Source organism: Silurus aristotelis (genome assembly GCF_946808225.1).
Source record: "Silurus aristotelis genome assembly, chromosome: 21".
Lineage (NCBI taxonomy): Eukaryota > Metazoa > Chordata > Actinopteri > Siluriformes > Siluridae > Silurus > Silurus aristotelis.
Window position 1 is genome coordinate 9,601,962 of NC_139594.1, and position 16,917 is coordinate 9,618,878.

The window sequence follows — 16,917 nt, forward strand, 5'->3', positions numbered from 1 at the left end:
ACAAGCATTAAAAACTTTCTAGTTTTACAGGCTGCAACAGGAAGCTATTGGAGAATACGTATTTCAGATATTTAACCTTGCTGTAACATTGACTTCTCTATAGATTAATTCTATAATGTCATCTAATTTTCCTGGTACAAGATTTCCATATCAATCCTACATTCATACACAAGGTAGTTTAAAAAAAAAAAAAAAAAAAAAATGGACCAGAACAGGTTCAGTAGCATATCAAAACTTATCGTCAGTGGCAAGCCAGTACTGACCAATTAAATTAAACCAACTAAATTAATTATAAGCAAAATATGTTTTTATTGAATTTCTGCATCATAAAGCTATAGACAAAAGAACACAATCAGTTGAATTATTTATTAGCTTATGATCTTAGCTCATTAGAATCTTCTTGAGTTGTGGCATACAGTGAAGTGAGTTCTTTGCCTCCTTTTTCATACAAACACTAATATCTTGTTGACAAACTGGGCAGTTATGGGCCACGGCACACAGAGCCTCCTCAAGGGCCTCCAGTGAATGAGAGTCTGGAAGAGCACAGCTGGATTCCAGCAGGCTGAGGATGTTCTGCAGCCAGCCCTCCTCCCTGATGATGGTGGCTATCCAGGGCTGTGCATTCACACAGCCACCCAGAGCCTGCATACTGAGCCTCCAGAGCTCACATACCTCCTCCCACCATGGTGCCCACACAGCGGAGACTTGCGCCTGGCCCTTTCCCTCAACTGCTTGTAATGCCCCACGAAGGAAACGCAGGGCAGAGGAGAAGAACCGCTGCTGATTGGAATGTCCCTGGCCTGTTGGTGACATAAATAATGATAATCTTTTTAATACAATGTAACATTTTTATAAATCCTTGAGCCCACCCCTGATTCATGAACAGAACGTTTCACTTAAAGAACCTACAATGGTTGATCAGTCAAGGGTCATGTGTGAAGTCACTGTTCTATATTTTTAATTTGTACAAAGCGTAGTTTTATCCACAGTATATACACGTATACATTTCAAGACGAGAGGCCCATTGAGACATAAGCAAACATTTCTGACTTGAAGGTGTTTTTTCAAACTGGGTTCTTCAACCACTTGTGCTGAGGACAATGCATAAACCATTATTGTTTATCATAGTTGACAGTTTTCCCCCCATTATTTATAGAAGTACATAATTTTAAATAAAGTTATTGCACCTTAAACAATAGCCATTGGCAGATTGCAGCTTTCTAGAAAAATAGCTACAGCTTTAGGTCTACAAGCCAGAGGTGAAGAAATACTCCTTGAGAAAATGTGAGCGGAAACAGACTAAAAACCGACGAAACCGGTCCACATCTAAGCGATACCAGATAGTGCAGTTATAATATTAAAGTTCTAGAACTACAAACCGGAAAGTCAAAAGTATGTTAAAAAGATGTTCAGATTAAGCAGATTATGAAGGAGTCCTAAAATGATAAAAGGTCAGTCTTTATGAGTGCATTTCTGTAAGTACCTGCTTTGTTTGTTTTTAATCTGTTAATCATAAAACCCAGAGTGCAGAAGTTGGCGGTCAGAACCAACAGGCGAGACTTGTGGATGAGGATTGGAAGTGCTTCACTCAGCAATGCGTCAAGGGAAACAAAGCAAGCATCAGTCCTGCGAACATAAGAAAATCAGCACATCGCAAAATGGTTTACTTAAAATTTGAGCACTAATTAATTGAAATATATTAAAAGATTCAACTTAATTTAATCAACAGTACGTAAAAATGCAATATTCTCTGTGTGTACCTGACACGCTCAGGTTCTGTGACTACAAAATTGAGCAGGGCTGAACAGGCCGTTTCCAGACTGGGATCCCTATTTACTGTTTTCCTGCTCTGAGTCTTCAGGACTCCCCAGCCATGAGCGAGAAAGTCTACCAGTAGAGCTGGAGTCCCAAAAGAGAGCAGCACCTTTCTTGGGCTTTCCTCAGCTGACAGGTGACAAAGTGCTGGGAGGAGATATCTGTGAAACACACATTAAAATATAGATATTAAAATAATACTGTAATTTACATAGATAGTGGTTTAAAGCTGAGAAATTTATCATTTCAGAACCGTCTGGTGCTTGCAATTGAATTGTAATAAAACATTAATGAATTTTCGTCTTCCCTCAACCAAACTTAGGACCTCTAATACAACTATTTAAACCCTATGTTGATATGTACAAAAAGCATCCTGATCACTCAGTTCCAGTTGGAGGCAAAGCAAAATTATTTACATGCATGTATACGTACGAAATTTGCTCTGCCCCCAAATGGGACCCTTTTGTTAAAAAAAAAATAATAATAATTAATAAAAAAAATTATTTAAAGTTTTAAATCAATAATTATACATTGTTAAGACAATGTCAAAAATAGCAAATGACACATTTATAGTAGCCTAATCTGAACATAAAGCACAGAAGAATCCAGGAAATGATGCACACGAGTTATGTTTCTGACCTCAGCACATGCTCGCCTGTCCATGTTTCAGCCTGTGAGCCATCAGTGAAGGACATCGTTGACATCCAATCTGCCAGCCCTGTGCCCTTCTTGTCTTGTAGGTGATGTTTGGTGTAGCCAATGAGAAATGGCAAGAGGGCCATGATCTCGTCCTTTAAACATGACGTTTCTTCAGCCAACCAAGCACAAAGAGCGCGAAATGTAGCAAAAACGAAGGGGTCATCGTAACGGCTCGGATCCACCTTTTTGGGAAATAGGATTTTTGTTTGTGAATGCACAATTAAAGCATGTTTAATTAAGATATCTAAGCAAACATATACATGTAAATCATATTAAGCGAAATGCGAAGGTTTTGAAGATAAAAATGTGGATGCAATACAAAGAAGTTTTTAAAGTAGTTATTTATACATACAATCATTTTTTTCCCTTCGTTTTTGTTTGAGAGCAATTCATTTTGATAAATTATGAAGATTTTCTACATGCAATTTATTGCCCATATTCTTATTTTTAATCAATGGGGCCCAACTATTAGTCTGAAGACATCCTTTATAACAAGAGATCACTATCTGAAAGGACAATTCACAATGAAACTCAAAACATCAATCAATACTATAGATTGAATTGAAGAATTGGTGAATATTCCACTTCACTGCTACATTTCCTTTCGTTTCATTGGTAATAAATGTTTATTGTACTTCTCCTTTTAAGCTCTAAATTTTAAACCAACTCCTTCTGATTTGCTAAGAAAAGTATAACTACATAAAAATAATTCTGATAATAAGCAAATATTTTGTAGTGTGCTGTAGATACTGCCACAATTTTTTAGACCCTTCATTCCATTTTCACTGCACAGATCTAGTACACATTTTTCTCACCTGTTGCAGATAGAAAATGATGGCAGAATACGCTTCCTCCAAGACCCCCAGCACCTGCTTGCTCTGCTGCACACTCAAGCCAGCAATGGCAGTTTCCAGCTGAGTATTTTCCACGATGCATGCTTGTTCTATGGCTGACTCCAAGATACGATAACAGGCAGTGAGTGTTTGCTGCTGTTGAGCAGACAGATTTGTACCTGGAGGCTCCTCTAGTGCCATCCTCACCTCCACGCAGGCCCGGTTCACCAGCAAGCAGCAAAACTTGGGTGGACCTGCTGGATCCCAGCCACACAAGTCTAGCAGGCAAGCAGACAGAACCAGAACATGGCCCAGCTTTTCCAAATCGAGTTTCCCCTGAACTAATGGACGCATCGTTGTCCAAAGACGACTGACAACATCCCTGAGTTCTTGAGTTTGTGGCTCGCATCCTGGTGGAGGGAGAAACTGTGGTATCCGAGTGCACATTTCCAAACGCTTCAAGAACGAAATCTGGCTGAAGTTCTGAGAGACCCAATCAAGGAGTGAGAGCAGCTCTGTTGGGTGTTTGCTCCAAGCTCGTTGCCTAATGCTGCTGGATAAGAGATGAGCCAGGAGTGGAAGACCATTCTCTGAGCTGAGAGTCTGTTTTTGAGACACGGCTCTGCACAGAGCAGGAACAGCACCACGAGACAGCAGCCGATCCGGGCCCAGCGGCAGAGAACACAAAGAGTTCAGAACATGATAGCAGTCAGCGGCTACTGCCTCATCCAGGGTGTATACGGGAGCCGAAACTGCCTCATCGCCTCTCTCTAACCCAGAATGACTAGTCAGTGCTTCTTTTTCTGGTGTGCCTTTGTTTGTCTGATGAGATGCAGAACTGTTATTGGTTTTCTCACTGGCTGGAGATGCTGCAGGGTCATTCTGAGCTCGCGTCTGTCTGACCGGAGTTTCACCTTCCAGCAATCCCAGCAAGAGAGGAACGGTACTGAGCAGCTGGGGATGACTAGCCATGTCTGGGTCTGTGCTTAGAGCAGCCAGCAAAGCAGTACCAAGAGACAGCAGCTCCTCAGGCGGAAGCCCAGAGCTTTCGCTCCCTCGGATCGCCGTCACCAGTAGGCGTGCGGGCAGGTTGAAACCCACCGCTTCAAATACTCGATGCAGGGTCGCACGATCCATCTGATTGGCTGGACACATCCGTGTAATCTAGAAGGAAATAATTTGAATGACTTCAAAATAAATCAAAACTTAAGGAACTGAAACATAGAACATTTTACTCCTGTTTTGTGTTTCAAAGAAAAAGACATTGAGGTAGGGCAGTTTGGTTTTAATGTTTGCTTGGATTTCTCAAAACGACTATGAGGTGCTCCTTTAAAATCAATCAAGGAATACTAATATTGCTGATTATTATTTATTTTCTTAGATACTTAGATGGTGGTGGAACAAAAGCTTTCATGCCATTTAGTGGTTTGGATTGATTTGATTATTTATTGCAATCGATTTGTCAGGGAATGTTTGGATATTAGCTGCTTCTAAACCTCCGAGAGCTTTGATTTCTAGAAATTGGCTTATTGGGAGTTTTAGGACCTTACCAGGAGAAGAGATGCCAGGATGTGGCTGTCATTTTTGGCACGCGTGAGCGTGTGGAGACAACGCTCTAGAACATCTTGCTGTGCAGCAGACAGGCCGTTAGCTCCAGCTGCAGGACTGGAACCATCAGCTCCTGATGCCTCCTCAGGTTTTGGATCATGAACGGAGTTCTGCTCCGTGACGCTCAGAATCTCAGTTTCAGCCATCCTCAAAATCACCTGCAAACACAGAAGAATGAGACTTCTACCTCACAGATCGTTTCTCTATATACTCCATATGTAACATAGAGCACTTATTGTGTATTAAGTGAGTGAAAATCAAACAACAGGAACAGTTTAGCAAAAAAAAACCACGTGAAACTTACTTTGTTCGTGTCAGCGACGCATCATGGACGGGTTGCTGACTTCCGGTAGAGGAATGAATGTCAAATTAAAAGCCAGAAATCTCAACCCAAACCTTTATTAGTTAACTGATATTACGCCTCCTGAGATCATCAGCTGAAATTACTGAATATGAACAGCTGGATTTCAAATAAATTTTTTTCTAAAAGAGAAGGTTAATCTTTTATCTGTGTAACGCAAAACACTAAGTAAAAAGTTATATATATATATAAAGATTCAAATAAATGCAATCTTCTTAATAGTGTGTCCATGCATTTATTTTACAGTTGTAAATGCATGGAAAATTAATTAGAACTTAAAAACGAGTTGACTAGATGGTGTTGAGGCGTTTAAGCGGGTCAGCTGTATAGTTTTGCTGCCGCGTGGTGGTAAAATGGCGTAATGGAGGAGAACAGGAAACAGGAAGTGATGTCAGAATGGTGTTGCTGCAGCTTTTGAAAAGGAAAGTGGCCGCTCTCTGTTGTTTATCCTGTAAGCAGTTCACGGACGTTTCATTTATCCACCTGGTGTTTTAAAGTAAGTGTAAAAGAGCTCTGATAAGCGGCGAGCTTGCAAACAGAGGGCACATGGCTTTCATTCATTCATTGTGTACAATATGTCCATTTACAGTTAGCTAATTCTCGAAACCTCGCCGTCTACTGCAACTGTACAGAAGTCTAATGGAGAAATTACTTTCCTGTAGATGTCCTCTTTGCCTCAGAAAGCTCCAGGTGGTGCCCTGGGTGGAGTGCCAGGCGGTGTGCCGCTTCAGCAGCAGCCCCAGAGCCTTCACATGGGTGCGAGTTCGGGTGCCTCGGTCCCCGGACAGGCCTCCATGCCCCCTAACCCCGCCGCTCTCCGCGAAATCTCCCCCGTCTTCCTGTGCCGCATCGGCCAGGACACTGTGCAGGACATTGTCACCCGCACAATGGAGATCTTCCAGATCACCCGGGCTACTCAGGTGAACTACAATATTACAGTATTATGCATTTGGTCTAGGGCAATGTTGTCCAAATGTTTTTGGGCACCTAATCATCACACCATTATGTATGTACACCGACCAGGCATAACGTTTTGGTGAGCATAATGACCACCTGTCTAATATTGTGTTGGTCCCCTTTTTCTTCAGAAACAGTCCTGACCCTTCAGCATGAACAAGAAGTGATGCACTGATCATGATTTTTCATGGCCGATTCCGATACCGATTTTTTTTTTACAAGCAAACTGATAGATTTTTTTTTTTAAATTAAGCAACAAACAAGAATGAATGAAAGTATACACAAACAAGATGTTTATTCAGCATTTAACAGGCCAAACTGTGTTTTGTTGTTTTTGTTGTAAAAATCGGTCTAAAGAAAAAAGGTATTTACTAGTAAAACAAAACAAAAAAAAAAACTATTCCAAAATGTTAAATCAAATAATGTTTAGTGCATTGAGTAATAAAAAAAAGATGCTACAGCAAGTGCTTTATAAATCAAATGAAGTCAATGTAATTTGAAGGTAATATATACTTTTGATGTTTGATGAGCTGATGTTTACTTCTGCCTTTTCAAAAGTGCATGCGAGTTCTTCCAAAAAACAAAACAAACAAACAAAAAAAAAGCATTTCAGCTTTGTCACAAATTAGTCTGTTTCGGTTCTCATCCAACACGTGAGAAGCTGAGCTAAACAAACGTTTACTGTCTATGCATGTGCAGGGTGCGGACAGGTATCTCTGCATTTCCAGTGCTGTACGGCCACCCGTATCCTGAATTACTTCTGAATTTTATTCCACGATCTCTTCGTGCATTGCCAACAGTGAGCTTGCTCTGTGTGTGATGAACTTTTAAATGTCTGATTTTGTCTTCGCTGTTGTTCTTCTGCAATTAACTTGTCCTTTGCAGACATGGCAGATTGCAATTTTCACGTCCTGTAGTCTGTGCATGTGGGCGCACTTCTGTAAAAATCAGACGAAAAAAGATCAAAAAAACAATTTATGGCCGGTCAACCGGTGCATCCCTAATCAACAGCATTATCTTCTTCAGCAATTCATCTATTTGATCGTACCACAGGGGCCAAATTTTTTTTTAAGTGCTAATTCAAGAAGCTCTTAAAGATGTGCGTCTTTAGATGTTGTCTGAAGTCTGCTAGATATTCAGCTATTCTATTCAAAAAATTGTTCTATCACCTAGGTGCCAGAACAGAGAAGAGTCTGGAAGCATGTCTTTCTTGTACCCTAAGGAAAAAGTCTACACAGGTTTCGGTCTGAAAATTAATTTTACTTTGGAAACCGACAGTGCGTTATTTTATAAAATGTGCATCAACAAAGTATTGGGTAGAATTTTGAGAATAAAAGTAATTTTACTAATTTCATTACTGATGTTTTCTAAAAAATATTGCCTTAAAACTATTTATCCTGCACACCCTCAACACATTTTCATCTTCATATACTAGAGACATCTGCACAGCATTCCATACTCACACTTAGTACGGTATAGTAATGAGTCTGTGTCTCTGTTGATCTTATATGGTTCGGAGACTGTTTACTGTAAACAGTCATTTGTATGTGCCCAAAGATCCCAGGATAACATGATTACTGAAGATTAATAAATTAAACAATTGGGGAAAAAATACTCATTTTAGAATTAAATTGCTAAATAAATAAATTTTTATATTATATTAAATTGACAGGTCTTGTATTTGTGTGTCTGCAAACATAAAAAAAAAAAACTTGTGGTCATATCAACCATGCAAACCTGCTACAGATTTAGATATTAATTTTGAAGTGAATTATTTTTAAGACTTTGATATTAATTATTTCTCATTAATAAGCCCAGGTTGACTTGTCTAATAGGGATTTAGCATACAGGCTACAAAAACAGTTGACCTAGATGGGCCCATTAATGTTAACTATAAGATGTATCTATTATTTTGACATTCTTGCTGGACCGGGCAGTCATAGCTTTGGTTCAGGTGCAGGGAATTGTATAACCCTCTAAATGCAAACCATGTTCAGCATCTGACCTGTAAATTGGATTGAAGTGAGTAAAACCATAGGGAGTGCTTTCCACAGTGCTCACAAGCACAGGTGTTGAGACAAAGATTCTATATTTGTCACACTTGATGCTGTTTTGTTACCTTGTCACTGTCTTTGGCATATTTGTCACTTTTATCATTGTTTGCAGGAAAAGAGGCTGTGATTCGAACTGTAAAACATTCTGTGTTTCATTTATGAGAGGGGGAAAAAATCTTTTTTTTAATATAAGCATTGTTGAATTGTACATTTTGAGTGGTTAGTAGGTCAGAAGCATGTCCTGGACAGCAGTTCAAGCTGCAATTCAAATGTGCTTTTGTTTGTTTGTTTTCTTTCATGTTTTAAAATTTGTTTCTATGGTAACAGCTTGCACTGCGACTTGCGTGCTGATTGTGCCACATACACTCATGGAAAAAAAAACAACCATAATTGTTGCTATGGTGAAGTATTTCTCTGAAGACAGGTTTGACATTTTTAAAAGGGGTCTCCTGTTTTAGTACTTATGGGTCGAGGTAAAGCTATGCCTTTAATAGCTCGTCAGGTTTTATGGTGATTGTGAATACGCTGCTGTTTTTATTTGTGTTTATTTATTTATTGGGGAACATTTTCTCTCTAGTTGCCGAACGGTGTGACGCAGAGTCAGGCAGCGTATCAGGACCGCTTTGGTAAACTGCAAGAACACCTGCGTCAGCTGACTTTGCTGTTCCGCAAACTCCGTCTGCTCTATGAGCGCTGTGTAGAGATGACCTCTGACCTTCAGGAGTCTCCTGCTGAGGTGAGACATGCCATCAGTGTTTCGGGTTACGTAAATGCTCATATAGTGTAAACGCTTGCCCAGTTGTCCAATATTCCTCACCATTAATAAAAGAAACAGTGTCTGTTCACTGACAGGTAGTAGCAGCAGTATGGTGAATACATATACTGTAAATGAATCCATTTTCAACACAAAGCAATGATGTGGTCTATATGAAACAGTAATTGGTAAGGAATGACTTCATTTTGTTTCACAAAGCTGGTGCCGTATGTTGGAGAGGAAATCGCTGCAGTGAAATTGGAGCCCTGCGGTCCTGCTGTGACTCAGGACAAACAAGAAGTATTAGAGGTTTGTATCAGTGTGTTGTTAAAATAGTGATACAATTGAAAGTGTGCATTAAGTATGCATACAAAGCATTCCTTGCCAAAAGTGAGATTCAGAGCACTTTAGACAAAAAGCCCATACCTTATTTGGAAAATATTAGAAAATGAAAAACAAGATGAATTATACCTTTTTTCTTTGAAGTTGTTTACCTATGAATGTGTCCATTTGGATATTTACATTAGCTAAATGATTACATATGCAAATGCATCACAATTGCATATACACATCATGTTTATGTTTAAGTGCATTTATATCATTTGCTCTATTTTTCCCCAAAAATCTCCACAGAAAGTCAGACAGAAGAATCAGGAGATGAAGATGCTGATGGACCAGATGAGGAATCTTCTGTGGGACATCAATGCCATGCTCACAATGCGTAAATGAACAGGAAACATTTCCCTTTTCACCCCAAGTCTGCCTTTAAGGGGAAAAATAAAATTGTTCTTCATCCAGTCTCTTGTAGTCAGGCAGCTAATGAGAGCAGATGGTGGAGGATCCCGGGGACTGTTACTGCTGTGTTGTGTTTAGTCTTGATTAATGAGATAGGATTCAGGTGGAGAACTTTCTTCATTTACCAGCTTTTGTCTGTGATCTGTACTACTTGCTGTAAATTACTGAACAAACATCCTCTTGGATTAGCAACGATCTAGGAATATGAATTCCATGCCAAATATGAAAGTGATCCCAGGTCCTCACTAGAGGCAATGATGGGAGACCAGCCTGGCGTACAGGTTTTCTGGGTGGCACTGACATGGAATTCCTGACCCTCCAAGCAAGAAACCGGGTCAGTTTCCTCCTGGCAGCTACTGTATTTTGCAGAAGATGCAACGTAAATGTACGTGCAAATTTTCTTCAGAGTGTGGACACTAATAACGTTTTGTACTGTCTTCTGTACAGCTAAAGATCTTCACATACATTTTTATATAAAATAGAAATGTAAAAGAATTTTTCACTCATTTCTTATTTAATGCAGTTCCACTTAAACACATTGCATTTCAGAAATGTTTTATTGGTCATGTATGTACATTTTCATGTATTGAGTCAGGTTGTGTTGTGACTGACTCCACAAACACAATAATGTTAGTTTATGGAACTGTTAGCATCATGCTAGGTGCTAACATCAAACCACAATTGAAATGGCATCCAGTGCAATCTGATCGCATGGAGGCTGCCCCTCCCCCCTTTCGAAATTGAGTTTGTGTGAAAAATTGAAGATCCAGTCAAAAATTCAGTAGGTTGGAAGCGGTCCCTCTTCAGTTAACACAAATATTAACCAAGGCTCAAGGTTAACTCTTGTACTTTGCAGAGTTTATACATTTTTAAAGCGAGAGCCGATGCCTCTGTGTGGCTCAAGCACGCTCAAGGTCCTTATACTTCTTGCGCAGGACAGACACGTGGTCCTTAAAAAGAACAGGGTCGAGACGGAGCTGCGAATGCACAAGAGGCATGTAGCCGAACCAGCTTGCAAAGGTGTTTATGCACTCTTGTCTCTGGGTGAAGTGCTCAGGGTTTGCCCAGGGGGCCATGTTGGTGCTCTGATGAAATAAATACAAATGACATACAAAAATGTTAACCTGTAAAAACATGATTTACTCTGTGATATTTATAATGAGTCTAAATCTGCTGAATATGACTCATGTCTTACCTGTGGATTAGGCATCTCTTTATACTGCTTTCTTTGAGCCACTTTAATAGGTGGCAGGTGAGTCACAGACGACACTAAGAAGTTCATCAGGATATCTTCACAGTTTGAGCTGCGATCCACTAACGCCCGTAATGAAGGGGGCAAATAATGTGAGAACAGGTAATGATAATACCTATCAGAGTAAAAGAGGAATAGCACAAGCTCAGATTTAGAGGACAATAATTGGAAGACATGAAATTTCACTGTCATTATTAATGTTAGATGCAGTTTTACCTGTGATAAAAGGCTGCTCCTGTCAGCACGATTGAATATTCATTAGTCCATTTGCTGGTGTAACCCCAAATTTTCTTTACTGGATCCCAGAAATGACTCCTGGGTGGGTATCCGACAATTCTTTCGGGGAAACTCCGCCATACAAGGAATGCAAAGTTGACCTGAAAAAAATCAAAACACCCAACTGTATATGCATGTAAGCTGTAAATTATTTAAATGAACATTTCAATATTTACAAGGATTTGTAATTTTATGAAGTTTTATGAGCAATTTGTGTCATTCCAAAGAGTTCATCGAATTATTCATTCGACCATAAACTTGACACTCAAAATATTGTTGAACACGATTGTTTACACTCTTGCAATTTGATTGATAAAAGGAACATCTAACCTCACTAGTCAGTAGCACTGAGTCTTCATCAAGGCTAAGTACCGCTTCAGTCTCGATTGCAACATGCGGCAGGAAACGGCTGCTTGTCTGTAAAATGCAGAATAAATAATGTAATAAGTAAATTTATAAAATGCCTTGGAAACTGCAGGTCTGTTCTTTGCATATGGCCACAGCGTGACGCTACTCTCATGTGGAGACACTCACTTTCCTTCTACCATCTGTGACAACAAGGGGCACTGGCATGGGCGGCCATTTGCTCCTGTGAGGGGGCGGCTTTTCACTGTTCCACAAGATGATAATCTGTATAAAAAAAAGAAAAGAAAAGTGGGGTTTTACATGGCATAAAACACTCAACAGAGGGGGAAAAAAAAGAAACAGTTGGTGTACCTGTGAGCAGTATTTGGATTTAGACACCACTTGCAGGAGCTTCATAATTGGCTGAGACTGGGAAACCAGTGGAGATGTAGCATGGATGACTGCAGTAAATTCCTGGCCAGGCATGACTCCTGCATTAATGGAAGTTATGGTAGACTGAGACTGTGGTCAAGGTTACTGTGGTGAACTTAGAATGTTTAAGCATAGTTTATTTAATTAAGTTACTTGAGGCAGTTCTGTGTGATTAAACACACTACTGCATTCAAATGTTTTCCTGCAACATACTATCAATTTATTAATCGTAAAAGAGTTGTTAAATAACTCATGCATCCCTTCTTAATGCTTACCAAGGTTCAAATAGTAGAAAGGGTAATGGGCCAGATGGACTGAATATTCGGGCAGCACCAGAAGTCCACCGGGCAAAGAATTCCACATAAACTTATTTCTTGAGATGTGGGCATACACTCTATCTTTGATGATCTGTGAGACAGAAACAGTCTGTTTACTGTGATTACTCCATAAAATACACATTATTTTCCCATTAGATTTACCAGCCAAATTTCTTTATTGTATTCCTTTCCAATTGATTGTCATGCATTTCTAAAGTTGGCCAGAAGAGGGCAATGCTGACTCGTACTATTTATGCTAAACCAACATTGTGTTTGGCAATTAACCTGAAGGCACATCACTAAGTGGGTGCTAATGATGCGGAGCATCTTCATCCTTGTTTTAATTTCCCCTGACAGTCCTTGCCAGATCGAGTCTGCTTAAAACCTACATACAATCCACCTCATGTTTACCTCTAAAGTGGTGAGAACAATCTTGTCCACTGAGGAGAAGTAGGCCTCCCAAAGCATCTGGGTACGTTGTCTTAGTGCCAGCACGCGGTCAGTGCCCACTGCCCGCACTGTAGAGGGCACCTTATGGAACAAAAATCAATTTTATCTAGGGAATATGCTAAATTAAATGTTGTACATGGAAATGCCATGAACTTGTCTGATAACCAGACAACTTGCATTCATCCAGTAACATGATTTAAAGTAAAAGAAAAAAAAAACAAGTCGAACACTCAGCGATTGTCAGCATGCTGTTTACCTGAAGCAGCAACCTCTCATCTCCCTCGATAACTGCCTGATTCCACTGGATGACATCAGAGAAGGGTAGCTCCCACCCGTTGCTGAGCAACACTGGGATACAGGCCGCCTGGGGACAGGGAGACAGGAAAGAAGAATTCAGTCAAAATTAAATTGTTTCTAAACAAAATAGCTTCAATATCAAATATACTGGTCATACTATTAGTTTTATTAATTCATATAGAGTTGGAACAAGTTCTGTATCAAAGGTTTGTATCCCAAATGACCAAAGTATGCCTCAATTCTATTATCAATTCTCAACAAGAATCTGTGCTAAGCAGGCCTGACATTGAGGGCCCTGGGCTGCTAATTAAACACTATCCTTCTTTTGATCAATAGTTGAGGGGGAGGCAAGGTTTTATTAAGCTCTGTCTTTTTTCCTCTTCTTTCTTGTTTACAAAAGTTCTTTACTTTCTCCGAAATTTGTATTCTAGTTTGCTTTTTCTCTCGCAGCATGTATTTTGCTCGGTTGTTAATTGTTTTAATGAAATCACAGGGGAGTAATGCTTTAAAAAAAAAGGCAGAGATCAAACAAGCCCTCTCTGGTGCAGAGAAACCCAGCCTTTGTTCTAAGAAAGCCTTAGATGATACTATTGTTGAACAACAACTCTAGGTAGTTAACTTCTCTGTGGAACCTAAACCTTGCCTGTATGTTTAACCTCAAAGAAGTTAGAAGAATAAAACTGTTCTTGGCTGCTGGTGGCCAGTTCTCCGACATGTGTGCACATTTTTTAGGTTTGGATCTGAGACTGACTATGTTAAAGATATGAAAGAGTCAGATGGGTTAAGTCTGAATGATGTGCGTGTGTGTCTGTGTGTGTGTGTGTGTATATTTGGGGGGTGGGTCAGAGGATGTTTGAGAATGTTCCACTTCCAAATCCACTGATAATTGCAGGTTCTTTAGTTCTTTATGTAGCTTTGGCTGGCAAAGCTAAAGAAGCTCAAAGAGGAGTGAATGGAAAAGTGAGAGCAAAGAACACTGTGAACTTGGACCAACAGAAAGAAAAAAGTGGGGTTGTGAGGAGGAGTTACGGTTAGTGTTACGGCTGCCAAACTCACCGTTTTTGTTGATTTGTCCATTCAGCACTGTTTAGCAGAGCTGAGGGTGCCCTATGTGAGCTTCCGGCCCTTTCACACACACAATGCCAGTAAGCCTAAAAATATATGCACTGCAGTTTCCCACCCATAGTCTAATGCCCATTCTGGAGAGTTTGGGTTGTTTACCCACAAGGTGGGTTTGGTACTGCCTAAAGTGCTGTGTAGCTGCTGAAACATCAACCACTGACATCAAGTCCGATCAGTTAAAAATAAACCTGGCTAATGTTGGCATACCTGCAAAGACTCAAGAAAGCGAAAGGATCCCAAGCGTCGTCCACGTGGAACCAGGCAGAAGGTGGAGTTGTGGAGCAGCTCTTGATAGTCAAACCTATGTATGAGACAGACACAAGGCAAGCATGAGCACAAGCACAAGCACAGAACCCTTCTTCACACTGCAAAAAGAAATCTTTGTAGTTCATTAGAGCAGCACTGGCACTGCTCAAAACACAACCTCACTGTGAGGCATTTTGATCTGGCCATCGTCCCTGCCTCAAGCTGTTGTCCCTGGCAACCTTTTAGCATTTGTAAGAGAGTGCGCTAGAGGAACCAAATCCAGATCCTTTGTGTAATTGCCACTATTAAGTGATTAGTGGGTGAGAAATAGGGAGAAAAGTCACTGTTGACCCAGATTGAGCTAATGAGCATGGATGACAAGGATTGAGCAACATATCTGCTCTGATTAAATATGAAATTCTTCCAATATCTAGCAACTCTCTGCAGAATATCTGCCTAAATGTTATGGCAATTGGAGAAAAAACCCAAATGATGTGCATCAACCAACAATCAAGCAGTTTTAGAATAAAGAGGTATTACTATTTTTTTGTCAAGTTATAAAAAAAACCTCCTGCATTCTAGGCTAGATCAGTTTCGTGGGCACAGCTTTGGATGGGACAACAGAAAGGATGCTCTAAGTTAGAATTTCATTAGCAAATGTTCAATGGTTGGCTTTCCACTTGAGCACATCAAGAAACAACATGACCAAAAGGGCAACAACAAAAAGGGGATCATAAAGATATCTTCATTCAAGTGTACTGCTTTCAAAAGTAAAAATATAAGCAGAAAATCTTTTGTGTGCAACTGAGAGCTGGATTACTATTGTCAGCAGGTTTCTGTAAGAAACGTGAATGTGCTTGACTCCAAGTGAAACAATTAGTCAAGAGTCAAGAGGCTTTTATCGTCATCTCTACTTTACACAGTGGAACACAGTACACAGTAAAAACGAGACAATATTCCTCCAGAACCCTGGTGCTAAAAAACGCAACTACCAATTAGCTGCCTGGAGAATAAGTGACCTTCTCACTGTCACACAGAAATAAAGCCTCCTTCTGAGGAGCGCTTGCTCTGTATGCGCTGGCATATACAAATCTGCTTTTCATTGATAGCTGGCTTGGACTGTAGGAACCCTTATTATGCGTTCGCACCAGGTTGACCCTGTGTGGGCAGGGGGCTTTACTCTTGAAAGAACCCAGTGTTCCTCTGCAGGCCAGCAGGGTACGGTGACCATGGCTTTCCTCCAGGACCACTCCAGCAGGAGTGCAAACACTCCTGCTGAAATAAAAGCACCTCTATCTCTGTTCACTCGCATACATGTTTATTTACCGCTGCAGCAGGAGAGCAAACAACCCTGACGTCCATCTATGCCCCCCCTTCTGCCTCCCTGTCAATGCCCGGCAAGTGTCCAAAGCCTTAGCACCAGGTTGACTCAACATATGTTTGAATTTGAGTGCCTAATACAATTTATTTAACCTCTACTAATGCTGTTTATGTTGATAATAAAGTGGACTTATGCTCAAAATGTGTTTTAATGTCACTGAGTTGTCAAGTGGTCAGGACAAAATAAATTACAACTATAAAAAGAAAAATAATTATGAATATTTTGCAGATAATTTCGAAAGTAGGTAAGTATAGTTTTTAAAATGTAAATGTATTCACTCCTTTGGTTTGAAAACCTTATAGTTCTTTTGGAAAGAGACATGCTTTCAGCACCAAATTTCCATAAGGCACACCTGATTGTCAAATGTTAATCTTCATTATTTGATAAATATTTAAGCTGAAGTTTCATTGATTTTTTACCTTTCTAGATGTTCAGCAATTGTGGGGCAGTGAGATTAAGCTGTAAAGAGTTATTATTGTCAAAAAACTGCAACGACATTAATAACGGTCCATTGGGAAAGAAATAATGCTTCCCCATGCTCAGGGGAAGAGCAGAAGACAGGAAAGTTAACGACAGGTTTGCCAAGATAGGCTAGATAAAATGCATGTGTGTATTATAGTGAGCTTGTCTCTTGAGAAAATGCTGAGGAGGAAGAAAAATATGTCTTTCCCTAAAAATGCCTGAAGTTTTGAGGGCAATATTAAGAATATTTTGAAGGCTGGAAATTTTTACTGAAACCTGGCAATCCCGGTGAATAAAATGATCTGAAATATATTATGTCTAAAACTGCACAAAACAAAAAATTAGACTGTATGCTGGATGGCTCTGTTGTGGAACCTCATCTGCATTTTACTCTACTAAAAACATCCCTGTCAATAGAATAAGTCAAGTCTATTAACCTCTCGACTTAATTTATTTGAGAT

General features: G+C 39.9%; 3 protein-coding genes across 4 annotated transcripts in view; 1 reads left to right on the forward strand and 2 right to left on the reverse strand.

The window, feature by feature from the left end:
- Positions 1–289: 289 nt before the first annotated feature.
- ncdn (neurochondrin) lies at positions 290–5,384 on the reverse strand. Its single transcript, XM_083523933.1, has 7 exons — positions 5,260–5,384; positions 4,898–5,113; positions 3,330–4,511; positions 2,455–2,696; positions 1,761–1,976; positions 1,484–1,626; positions 290–800 (listed from the first exon to the last, which is right to left on the reverse strand). Exons 2-7 carry the CDS (start codon positions 5,099–5,101, stop codon positions 382–384), a joined length of 2,406 nt encoding a protein of 801 aa, XP_083380059.1. The 5' UTR covers positions 5,102–5,113; positions 5,260–5,384; the 3' UTR covers positions 290–381.
- Positions 5,385–5,671: 287 nt separating this feature from the next.
- Positions 5,672–10,389, forward strand: LOC310716719 (mediator of RNA polymerase II transcription subunit 30). Its single transcript, XM_083524121.1, has 5 exons — positions 5,672–5,812; positions 5,979–6,236; positions 8,905–9,063; positions 9,301–9,390; positions 9,715–10,389. Exons 2-5 carry the CDS (start codon positions 5,979–5,981, stop codon positions 9,808–9,810), a joined length of 603 nt encoding a protein of 200 aa, XP_083380247.1. The 5' UTR covers positions 5,672–5,812; the 3' UTR covers positions 9,811–10,389.
- A 25-nt stretch (positions 10,390–10,414) lies between these two features.
- The window catches only part of ext1c (exostoses (multiple) 1c), a 50,092-nt gene continuing 43,589 nt past the window's right edge, over positions 10,415–16,917 (reverse strand). For both annotated transcript variants that reach the window (XM_083524054.1, XM_083524053.1), the window contains 10 exons: positions 14,575–14,668; positions 13,205–13,312; positions 12,910–13,029; positions 12,457–12,589; positions 12,122–12,240; positions 11,939–12,034; positions 11,735–11,821; positions 11,345–11,505; positions 11,072–11,243; positions 10,415–10,961 (listed from right to left, as the gene is read on the reverse strand). In XM_083524054.1, the coding sequence (XP_083380180.1) occupies positions 10,776–10,961; positions 11,072–11,243; positions 11,345–11,505; positions 11,735–11,821; positions 11,939–12,034; positions 12,122–12,240; positions 12,457–12,589; positions 12,910–13,029; positions 13,205–13,312; positions 14,575–14,668 (1,276 nt within the window). In that variant the 3' untranslated portion in view covers positions 10,415–10,775. The remainder of the gene's footprint in view (positions 10,962–11,071; positions 11,244–11,344; positions 11,506–11,734; positions 11,822–11,938; positions 12,035–12,121; positions 12,241–12,456; positions 12,590–12,909; positions 13,030–13,204; positions 13,313–14,574; positions 14,669–16,917) is intronic.